Source organism: Colobus angolensis, unplaced genomic scaffold (genome assembly GCF_000951035.1).
Source record: "Colobus angolensis palliatus isolate OR3802 unplaced genomic scaffold, Cang.pa_1.0 Scaffold10, whole genome shotgun sequence".
Classification (NCBI taxonomy): domain Eukaryota; kingdom Metazoa; phylum Chordata; class Mammalia; order Primates; family Cercopithecidae; genus Colobus; species Colobus angolensis.
Window position 1 is genome coordinate 16,109,984 of NW_012110919.1, and position 12,677 is coordinate 16,122,660.

Below are 12,677 nucleotides of genomic sequence, written 5' to 3' on the forward strand. Positions count from 1 at the left end.
CCCGGCAATTTTTGATTTTTTTATAGAGATGGGGGTCTCACTATGTTGCCCTGGCCTCAAGCTCCCAACCTCAAGCGACCCGCCTATTGAGGCCTCCCAAAGCACTGGGATTGCAGCCATGAGCCACTGTGCCCACCCCAGATTTTAATGAACTGAATGGACTCAAGCAATGTTTAAACCCAGCTGTCTCTAATTTATCCACAAAAATTGACAAAAGGAACAACAGAACAATATACGATAGCAGATAATCTCAATGTAAATAATAAACAAAATCTGAAATGTATTTTGCCACATTAATCTTAAGTCAGGTATCCCTGACTCTCAAACTAGTAGTTCATGATAAGATTAAGAAAGAGGACTTTTCAGAAATGTATTCCACCTACTGAGATCTGGGAACATCATTTTCACCGTGAGCAACAACTTACAGTTGGAGGGAGAATGGTTGGATAGGAGTACAGACCTCTTGAATCTGAGCCCTAAGACTCCTAATATTACCTAAGAGTATACAAGATTCGATATTATCAGGAAACAGTGTATCTAATTCTTACCATTAATAACTGGCGTGTAAACAACAATCCCAACCAAGTTTGGGTCAGATACAGTTGTGTCCAGAATAAGGCCTCCAATGCTGAAAGCGATAAAATTATACAATTTAGAGAAGAGGAAACAGAATATACTTCAAGTTATTCTGTACATACAGACACCCCTCCTTTTTAAAATAAAATATTCACACATTTTAAAGATAGAGCAAAAAGAAAAATATTCAAAGTAAAAATCAATGTCAACAGTAAAATGTTGAAAATAAAACATGGCATAAGCTTTAGCCCCAAATTTCAGAATTCTGATGTCTAAGATATGCGACTTGTGAAAAGAAAAAGCATATGCTTTAAATGCATTAAAATGTCGGTGAACAGCGTACAAGAAATTATTAACCATGTCTATTTCTGGGGGTGAGGGTGACAGGGGACTGACGGTCATTTTATATTCTTCTGTGCTTATTAATTTTTTAAAACCATGCCATTGATCACTCTCATAATTTAAAAAATAATTTTAAAAAAGTATGTTTTCATATTTGAAATAAATAAGGCATAAAATAAGTTATTTTTATTGTGTTAAAACTAGATATTGTTAGGATGTGTCTTATTACTGGCAAATTAAAATAATGAGTTATTGCTACAGAAAGAGCTGATCTTGAGAACAGAAATCTGGAAAACTAACATATCGTTATATGGTAGCAAGCCGTATACTCTCAATGTGTCAGTGGAACTTGGAGATTTTTTTAAGTTTCCAAGGCCATTATCAAGTGGTTAACATCAGTTTCTGGGTCTATGTAGTATAAAACATTGCCAGTCCTAATATTCCATGGGATCCTGTGCCCAAATCTTCTAGAAAAATGCCATCCACATTACAACAAAATGAACTACATGCTGTCACAGAATGGGATTGATTGCCAAAATAGCAGATCAAATGTTCTTACCTGATAGTTAACATTAAAAATGTATCAAATCTTTATTATTTTAATTCTTTCGTAAATAAATGAATTATGTCTTAATATGCCTAAACTGTAGGCGTTCTTATTAAAGAGGTACACTGTAGAGCCCCAAAATAGTCCTCTTTAGAAATATTTTAACATTTTAAGCCCTAATTAAAAGAACAAAGTACATATTTCAAGAACAAACTAGTTATGAGTCAAAAAATAAACCTCTCTGACAGAATATATAGATCCTGTTGTGGATATAACATAACAACAATTGCTAAAAATACATTTTTTAAGATTCCTGTTAAGCCCAGTGATAAAAGTTACTATAGAAAAAATTAGAAAAGACAAAATGAATAAAGTAAAAACCAACCCTAGTTACATCATTGAGTTACACTGTTAGTATGCTGTTATATAGGCTTCTAGACATTTTTTACTTACATATTTTGTTACTTATTTAAATTGACAATAAAAATTGCATATATTTATCCTATACAACATGTTTTGAAATATGTATATATTGTGGAATGACTAAATTGAGCTAATTAACTTATGCATTACTTGACATACTTATTTTTTGTGGTGAGAACACCTAAAATCTCTTGGCAATTTTGATGAATACAATACACCGTTATAAACTATCATCACTATGTTGTACAATAAATCTCTTGAACATGTTCCTCTAACCAAAATTTTTGGTTAACCATTGACCGACATCTCCACAACCCAGCGTTTTTACTATATACATTTTTTAAATAAAAATTAAATGATAAAAGTAGTTTTATTTGCTTTTACTAAATTTTATTTTTATCATGCAGATGTATGTCATTAAAAAAGTAAAAGTACAGCCGGCATGGTGGCTCATGCCTGTAATCCCAGCACTCTGGGAGGCCGAAGTGAGAGGATTGCTTGAGACCAGCAGTTTAAGACCAGTCAGGTCAACACAGCAAGACCCTGTCTCTACAAAAGAGTAAAAATATTAGCTGGGTGGGTGCATGCCTGTAGTCCCAGCTGCTCAAGAAACTGAGGCAGGAGGGTTGCTTGAGCCTAGGAGTTTGAGGCTGCAGTGAACTACTATCAAGCCACTGTGCTTCAGCTGGGGAAACACGGCGAGACACAATCTCTTAAAAAAAAAAAAAGAGGTATGTAAAAGTACCATGAAGTTTATAATAAAACAATAGTCCCTAGCCTCACCTCCAGGTCCTTCTCTCTACTAGAAATTCTTTTTAACTTCTTTAGTAGTTTCTTCTGGCATTTAATTTTTCTAAATAACATGCTTATAATGCTATTTCTTCATTTTAAATTTTAGACATTTAGCAAATGACTTCCTACTATGGCAGATGAGTATTTGACCTCTCTTACACTTCCCTCCCCACTTTGATCCCGTCCCAAATCCCTTCCTCCTCCCATCCTGCTAATCTGGTTATAATTTCTGGTGAAATACTTAGGGTTGACTTTATTATAACAATGGTAATTTCATTATTCATAGCTGAGCCACAGAGTGTATTATTAGATATCTTCACTTACCCTTTTTGTTTTGCCTCATATTTTTCTTCACTTTTTAGGTACCTATTACTAATTCAGTTTCACATGTGTAACTAAGTTTATGAAGTACCTTTCAATGCAGTCAAACTCATCAAGTCTACTTTTCTTTTTTTTCCTTAGAGACCTCCCTCCTTAAGCCCCTGTCCTCCTGCCAATCTGGATGGTTGCCTGTCTAGGCCTGATGCAGAGCTGTCATCCTGTACCTTCCCTCCAATACCTCCTTGGATCTTGGTCTATGTACTATAACAAAATCCCAGTATTTTGTGGGATCCTGTTGCCTGAATCCTCCAGGAAAAAAAGCAATCTACATTACAGAAAAATGAACCACATGCTGCCACAGAATAGATTTCTTCTTTCCTGTATTATCTTTCTTGATTTATTTCCTAATTTTGATAGACCACACCTCCTTTCAGCTTTATACAAAAGGGTAGAGGGGCAGTAAATTCCATGAGATCCTGCCTGTCTGAAAATTTCTTTAGTCTTCTCTTACACGTGATTGATACTGTGACTATATTTTATGTTCAAAATAATTTTCTCTCAGAATTTCAAAGAAATCATTTTAGTGTTGCTATGGGACATAATTCTGGTTCCCAGTGCTTCATATGTAACTTATTTTTTCTCTGGAAACATTTGAGATTCATGATGATATGCTTTGATTTGGGTCCCTCCTACTTTAATTTATTGCACTGGGTACTTAGTGGGCCCTTTCCATCATGAAGCTCATGTTTTTCTGTTCTGGGAATTTTCTTGTATTATTTATTTGATAATTTTCTCTCCTTATCATTCACCTCCTATTGTCTATCTCTTTGCTTCACGGTTTGCTCTTCAGGAGGGTTCCTCTACTGTAACTTCGAACTTTTCTACAGAATTTGTTTGTTTCTGCTATTTATGTATTTTTTAATTCCCAAGAGCTCTTAATGTTTTTCAGATCTTCTTTTGCATTCTGTTCCTATATTATGAATATTATGCAATAGCTATTATGCAATAACTTCTCTTATTTATCTGAGGATACTGATAAGAGTTTTCTGAAAGTACTGATGGTACTTTCCTTGAGTATCTTTTTTTTTTTCTGTCTTTTATGTTAGAGGCCTTTATGAAATGTTGAGCAATCCTTTACTGGCTGCCCCTGTTTAAGGGGCACTGCAAGGCATACTTGGAGCTCTCTGTGTACATGGGCAGAGTTTGTCAGCAAGTGGGACTCACGGAAGACAATCAGGTGGGCTTGCAGCTCTTTCATTAAAGGACTCACAAGGGTTAGTATCTGCAGGTCTGATCTTTTGTGCTGGTAAGTTTCCCCAGACAGGGATTATCTAATTTTTTTGCCTGGGGGTAAAAGGCTGTCTCCCAGCATTATACAAAGAAAAGGAAGTGGGATAGGGTTCTCATTGTTCAGTGTGTAGACTTTTGCTTAGTCTTGCTATTTTTCATACAGTACTTAAGCCACATCCTCACATGTACATGTGTTTTTGAATCCAGAACCTCTCCGATTTAGCCTCTTGGGAGGTTATTCTTGTCTTCTGCTAGGGTGTGAGGGGACAGTCACACGGGTGCTAAAGCTGGAGAAAGATTTTGGGGATCTAGTTGCTCCTTACCTAAACTTTCAAACAATCTTCTTCATTGAAGCTTTCAGATGTATTTGATGCCTTTAATTCCTCTTTCTGGGTTTCTGAGGCTTGCTTCTGATAGTTAGGTTTCAGCTTTTTTCATTCTGCTCATTCAGTTAACAGCTCTTCATCTGATTCCTATCTTCCTAACGTTGTCAAATCGCTCACCTGCTGCCCTCTTTGCTCCCCTTCTATCTTGGTGGTTTTATAGCATTTTTATTCTCTTACTGTCCTTTTAGTAGTTTCAGGAAGGAAAAGCAATGTTTCTTAACCTACCATGTTTAGTAGGAAACTCATACTCTTTTCTAGGTTGTTCTTTTCATCAGATGTATAATAAACATCTTTCCATAGCAATAGAAATGCTACAACATTATTTTAATGGCTGAAATTCCGTTCTGTGACTATATAATAATTTATCTGATCAATACCATATTGCAAGACCTTTATGTTGTCCTATTTATTTTTGTTATTAAAAACTCTGGGGTGATGAGGATGCTTGCAGCTAAATCTTTTACATACGTCCTTAATTACATCTTGAGGTCATCAGAGTCCTAGATATGGAAGTAGCCAATGGAATATACATTTCTAAGGCTTTATGATATTCATCTGAGCAACTTAATACTCAGAGCAAGTAATGTCCTTGTCAGGTTAACACACACATACACACACAAAGACAAACACCACTAAATTTTACTCGGTCTGGTAAGGCTTTGGTTGGAGAGAAGTTTGAAACTGGTAGCCAAATGAGGTTCTTTATGTCTACGGATTTCATTAATAATGCCTGTCATTCAGATCCCTTGTTATAATACCTGGGAGAATAATGAATTGGCTATATAAAATAATTAACCTAAGAAATAAAAACAGGCAATTCAATTGTTTTAATATGCATGTACATATATGCTTATAGAAGACACACAAAGACAGACAGACACATACACACACACACACATATTTTAATACTAACCTACTTATAACCATAGCTGTTATGACAGGCTCCCAGCCTGAGTGGAGAACTGTTCTTGTGGCTGGATGTTTGGCAGCTATTATAATCCAAATAGGAGTTAGAGCCAAGAAAAATACACCAACTAATGGAGAAATGTAGTAATAGGTCTCTAAAATTTAAAAAAAAAAGAGAGAGACAACATTTAAATCTCTCTTCTGTGTAGCAGATCTAAATTATCAAAGTTTACTAGAAGGTATGACACTATCAAACATATTAACATGCTATACATTTTCTATAAACTTCAAACAAATTTATAACTGTAGATAAGGCAAAAATATTAAACAATGTAACTGAAAAGTAACACATTAATTGAACAAACATTTATTAAAATAGTTACATGATCTACATGGAAATAGCATAAAAACAATAACAAGAAGAAGAACAATAACAGTAAAAGGGCTAACATTTATTGGGCTCCTACTATATACCAAGTACTATGCTAAATGCTTTACATTCATCATCTCATTTCACCTTCCCTATCCATATAAAATAGATACTGTCATTTCTATTTTATGAAGAAACCGAGGCTTAGAAACTTAAGAATTCAGTGAGGAAATAGGGAGAGCTGGAAGAAAATATGTATCTGACACCAAAGTTAGTGCTCTTAACTTTAAAGGTAAATAGGATATTGTTTTTGTCCATAGGGGAACTTATAGTACGGGCATTCCATAAAATATTGGCTGTCTACTGATAATAGATATCCAAGCTCCAAAATGAAATAGAAAAACTAAGTTTGATTCTCAATTCATATTTAATTGTAAATCTCCCTAGGGTTAAAAGTTGCATATCCCTTATTGAAAGTCTTATCATCTCAAGGCATTTTTTTGATAATATCATTTTAGCTGATCAAAGTTTCATTACTATCAGGGATTTCAGCTAGGCTATTCCTGGTTTCTTCTCCATAACTCTAATTAATTTATTATGCAAAGTAAGTACTTTTTAACTTAAAGGCAGAGTTTATCTTGCAGTCCTATAGCCTACAGCCTTAGATTACTTAATCTAAGTCAAATGTTTCTTAATATTTTGATCTTACAGAATGCTGCAATCCTTACCCCAACTCTTATCTTTGACTGAATTTTCTATTTCTTTTTCTTCTTAAGATATTTAAAGATCTTCTCACCTATGATTAAAGATGCTTGAACCACATACAAACCCAAAATTTTTATTTTTTCGTATCATGTAGGAATAAGCAATTATTATAGATGTTAAAATAAAGCTAAACAAATTTTACTCCTAAGCTTTTGTATGGATTTGCCATAACATCTTTAAAATAATTATACTAACAAAATTAATTTTTATATTTTCTTCTATTTAAAGGAATATGACTAATGCTACATTGTGTCATTTTCTCCGTGACTTTTTAAAAGATGAAAAAAACCTTTTATTTGTTGAATGGATTCCCAGTTCTCCTTGTAAGCCAATAAATAGGGATAAATAACATCCCAGTTAAGAAGCATTTCAATCTACTAAAACAACTAAGGTTGCCAACAATCTCTTTAATAGAACTAAATAGAAAACAAAATGCATTGAAAACCACTAAACACAAATGAAGAGAACTATTCTGCTAGGTCAGATCATCTTAGTATTTTATTCTCAGGTCAAGAGAGGAGCACCCTGCTAGCTTTAAAGAAGTTACCCTCAACATTAAATCTCTGGAAGGACATCTGAGGTTGAAAAAAGCACCTACCACCCCCACCCCAGAATCACTGCCCTGATTTTTCAAAGAGGAGAAAAAATGCCTTAGGAAAGAAACTAAAAAAAGAATGAGCAGGCAGTTCCTTAAAAAGTTAAACAGAGTTTAACTTGACCCAGCAATTCTACTCCTTCATGGACACTCAACAGAATGGGAAACATATTTACATAAAAAGTTGTACATTACATAAAAACTTGAATGTTCATAGCAGCACTACGCATAATGGCCAAAAGGTAGAAGCAACCTAAACGTTCATCAAAGGATGAATAGATAAACAAAACTTGGTATATCCATAAATAGAATATATTACTTGGCCATTTCATTAATCCATACAATTGGATGTTACTAAGCACTTTATGATTCAAAACTGATGCATGTGACAACGTGATGAACCTTGAACACATTATGCTAAGTGAAAGATGCCAGACACAAAAGGTCACATATCAAATGATTACTTTTACATACAATGCCCAGAATAGGCAAATCCAAAGAGAAAATAGATTGGTGATTGTTAGAGGAGGGGTGGAATGAGGAATAACTGCTAAAGTATTCTGTTTTGTTTACAGACAGGGTCTCACTTTGTCACCAAGGATGGTGTGCAGTGGCATAATCTTGCCTCAGTACAGCCTCAAATCCCTAGGTTCAAGTGATCCTCCCATCTCAGCCTCCCAAAGTGCTAGGATTATAGGCATGAGCCACCACTCCAGGCCCAGCGTTTCTGTTTCAGGTGATGAAAATGTTCTGGAATTAGATCATGGTAATCCTTGTACAACCTTATTAATATACCAAAAACCACTGATTTGTACACTTTTAAAAAGTGAATTACATGGCATGTAAATTACATCCAATTTTTAAAAATCCTCACAGAGGGGAAAACAGGAAGGAGGACTGCATTCTTCAAAAATGTCAATGTCATTAAAGACAAAGGATATACATACATACATAGACAAAGAGAGAGAGCAAAAGATAAAGCAAATGGGGTAAAATGTTAACCTTAGGTGAATCTAGGTAAAGAGTATGGAGGTGTGTGGTTTTTTTTTTTTGTACTGTTTTGATTTTTGCAACTATTCTATAAATACATAATTATCTTCAAAGTTTTTTAAACGTTGAAAAAGTGGGAAAACCATGATAAAACCCAAATTTCCAAATGATTTACTGTAAATGTATTCTACTTCAATTATCTGCCAAATCCAACATGCCCATTCCCACCAAATTAGACCATATGGATAATTCTATAGGACATTCCTAATTTATTCCTGGCTAACTTCTAATCCAAAATTACAAATACATAAAAAGAGATGATACAAACATTTCTCTTTTTTGGATATACTGGTGTTTTATAGATGTCATAAAATTAAAGAATTACTTTTAGAAAACCATCAATGACACAATCAAGAGGAAATAGTCAATTTAAAAGCCAACTATGAACTTCCGCATTAATATTAAAACATAAAATCATCTTCCTTCTAAATGAAACACATTTAAAAGATCCTGGTTAAAATAATATTTTGTATTAAAATGTGGGTATATCATAATGGGTATTAGGGTAGGCTGAATAAAATCTATGTAATAATTCACAGGACCTGTGAATGCTACCTTATACGGCAAAAGGGGATTTGTAGAAATGATTAAGTCAAGAATTTTGGGATGGGAAGATTATCCTGGATTATTTGTGTGACCCCTAAATATAATTGCAGGTATCCTTACAGGAGGGAAGCAGGAGCAGATTTGGCTGCAGAAGAGGAAAAGGCAATGTGACCACAGAAACAGAGATTGGAGTCATACAGCTACCAGTCAAGAACACTGGCAGGCAGCCACCAGAAGATGGAAGAGGCAAGGAACAGATTCTCCCCTGAAACCTATAGAAGGATCCAACCCTGATGACACCTGGATTTTATTCCTATATAACTCATTTTGAATTTATACTTAATTGTAATTGTTCTGGCTTCCAGAACTGTAAAAACAAAACAAACAAAAAAATCCCAAAAACTTTTTATATCGTTTTAAGCCACAAGGTTTTTGGTAATTTGTTACAACAGCAATAGGTAACTAATACATGCATATTTAAAACTTTTTGGAAGGTTAAGCCTAATAAATGTCCATATACATTTATACTGATTCTGTGATATAGGCAAACTACAGAAAACTAAAGATTAACACAGCTAAAGTGGCTCAAATTGTTCTGATGCCACCTAACTGGCAAACATAACTAGTATCTTTTGTGACTCACAGTTTTCACATTTTGTATTGTTGATGGCATTTCCCAACCGCTATTATATCATTTCATTAATAGTTTCATCATTCTTACCCCAAAGTCTTCTGAAATATGTAGCTGTTATGATTGACAATTTTTATATATCAGCTGTTTCTATGTAAACAACAAAGCAATGGGCACTGTAAGTTGTGATTTTTTTTCTAAATGCCCCTTAATAATCAGTCTAAATGTTCTCAGGGAACTGAAACTCTAGAAATCACTCTAACCTAAGATGGTACAGTGCTAAAAATCCCTCAAGCATAGAGACATTCAAGATAAATTTAGATTCTACTCGCACCACCACATTAAGGCAGAGATATTCTAGAATGGCCTGTAAATAACCAGGTGGCATCCTTGTTAGTCTCCACAGGAATGCAGTAACCTGAGGCTAATTGCTACTGCTCTTACAGCTTCAGCCAAGTCATCTGTTTAAAGTTAATCTTGAAAAATGAAAAATCAATCAACATTTTGCCTCTCAGATCTCGCCTACAAAGAGAGTATCTAATAATTTTTTTCAAATCAATAAATATCATGTACACACAAGAATTATATAGCGTTATATAATATGTGAAAAGGAATTTTAAAAATCTTATTGGAACTTAGACACAAACAGAAAGAAAGAGCAACAATCATGTGAACATACACATATTCCAGTTACTGGCCCAATGCTGAATCCTGTTAATAACTTTTAAAGATTACTATATGTTTAAAGATTACTATATGAATGCATAAATGCCTTTATATTGTCCCTGTAAGCCACACAAAAGTATATCAGAATCCAGAGCTTAGATTACTCTCTGAACTTTCTATTTCCATTTGAAATACATCTTTTCTAGCCATGTGTTGCCATTTTTATTTTTCTATAGTGGTACTAATTCCCAGATACCTTCTGCTAAGGCAAGATATCCTTCCAATGTTTCCCCAATACTATATCCTCATCAAAAAGATTTTTTGTTACAATCTACTACGTTAGTGGACAGTTACTGTGCCAAAATCATTCTGAATAACTTCTAATCACGTTAACTGAAGTGCTTTCAAAAGCAATAAAGCATTTGGTGAAGTACTGTTTATTAAATATCTGTTTTCTACATGGCACTATAGGGTGCTACAAAGAAATAAGATAAGAACACAGTTTTGTCCTTAAGAAGGTTATATCCTCATAAGAGAACGTATAACATTTATAGAAAAAGCTATAATGACCAGCCAAACATTAAACATGTCATAAGAGAAGTGTCAATTAAGTGCTATAGGAATTCATAGGAGAAAAAAGATGACTTAAGACTAGGAAAATCTATAAATGTAGCCTTTAAAAATGAGAAGGATTTAGATTGGCCTTGATAGGAAGAAGGGGATGAATTGGAGGAGGGGAATAAGAAGGAAATAAATAAAAAAAAAAAAAAACAGATGGTATATGAGATCAGTAACAGCTGAGTTTGGCTACAGTAAAAGGTATAGAACAGGAGAAGCAGGCAGAAGCTTGAGAAGGTAAGTTTCCAACTGATTCCACAAGGCCTAAATACCAGGCTAAAAACTTTAACTTTGTTCAGTAAGCAATAAAAAGTTACTCCGGATGACTACAAAAAATAAAGTCAATTGGGGTAAACAAAGCTTTAGGCTTGTTTTATTCTTTTTTGGAGGAGTGGAGAGGAAAAGGGGGAAAATTGCGTATTTACTTCAGATACCAGAAATCAGCAAATTTCAGCAGAAGCAAAAGAAAGGTAGCACACATTAGCTGGGTGTGGGGGCTCACACCTGTAATCCCAGCACTTTGGGAGGTCGCCACGAGTGGACCACTTGAGGTCAGGAGTTCAAGACCAGCCTGGACAACACAGCAAAACCCCATCTCTACTAAAATACAAAAATTAGCCGGGAGTGGTGGTGGGCGCCTGTAATCCCAGATACTTGGGAGGCTGAGACTCTGTCTCCAAAAAAAGAAAAAAAAAGAAAGAAAGAAAGAAAGAAAAGTAGCACACATTGAATTGCATGGATGCAGAGAGTCTCAGTATATGTACGAAAGCTAACAGAACGTGAGGGGGTATTCAGTCATTTCAGAATACCCAGAATTCTAAGTAGTTGAATAAGACTTTTTTCTTTTTTTTATACATACTTAAGGTGTACAACTTGATGTTTTCATAGACATACATACATAATTATATGGTTAGTTATATAGTTAAGTGGTTACTAGAGTCAAGTAACTAGATTTAACATCCATCATCTCAGATATTTAACCCCTTTCCACCTTTTTGTGGTAATTACATCTAAAGACTACTGTCTTGGCAAACTTCTAGTTATAATACAATATTACTATAGTCCTCATTTCGTACATTCATTGGATCTCTAGATTTATTCATCCTACATAACTGCAACTTTGTACTCTTTGATCTACATCTCCCCATTTCCTGCCTCACCTCCACCCTAACCCCCATTTCCTGTAACTACCATTCTACTCTTGGTTCCTATGTATCTGACATATTTTTAAAGATTCTCTATATAAGTGAGATCATGCAGTATTTTTACTTTGGCATCTGGCTTATTTCACTTGACATAATGTCTTCCAGGTTCATTCATGTTGTTGCAAATGGCAGATTCTCCTTTTTTAAGACTGAACAATATTCCATTGTATATATACTACAATTTTGTTATTTACTTATCCATCAGAAACATTTAGGTTGTTTCCATATCTGGGCAACTGTAAATAATGCTGCAATGAACATGGGAGTGCAAATATCTCTGTGAAGGGCTGATTTCATTTCCTTTGGATATATACCCAAAAGGGAGATTGCTGAGTCATGTAGCAGTTCTATTTTTAATTTTTTGAGAAACCTCCATACTGTTTTCCATAAAACTGCACCAATTTACATTTCTACCAACAGTGTACAAGGATTTGCCTTTCTCCACATCCTTGCCAACACTTGTCATCTTTTGTCTTATTGATAATAGCCATTCTAACAGATGTGAAATGATTATCTCATTTCAGTTTTGGTTTGCTTTTCTCTGATGATTAGTGACATTGAGTACCTTTTCATATACTTGTTCATCTTTTTTTTTTTTTTTTTTTTATACTTTAAGTTCTAGGGTACATGTGCATAACGTGCAGGTTT

The 12,677-nt window shown here is 34.4% G+C and overlaps 1 protein-coding gene across 1 annotated transcript in view; it reads right to left on the minus strand.

Moving 5' to 3' along the window:
* The window catches only part of SLC41A2 (solute carrier family 41 (magnesium transporter), member 2), a 156,479-nt gene that overhangs the window by 54,846 nt on the left and 88,956 nt on the right, over nucleotides 1-12,677 (minus strand). Inside the window, exons 8-9 of the mRNA XM_011935311.1 lie at nucleotides 5,591-5,738; nucleotides 549-628 (exon numbers count right to left, since the gene is read on the minus strand). Coding sequence (XP_011790701.1) covers nucleotides 549-628; nucleotides 5,591-5,738 — 228 coding nt within the window. The remainder of the gene's footprint in view (nucleotides 1-548; nucleotides 629-5,590; nucleotides 5,739-12,677) is intronic.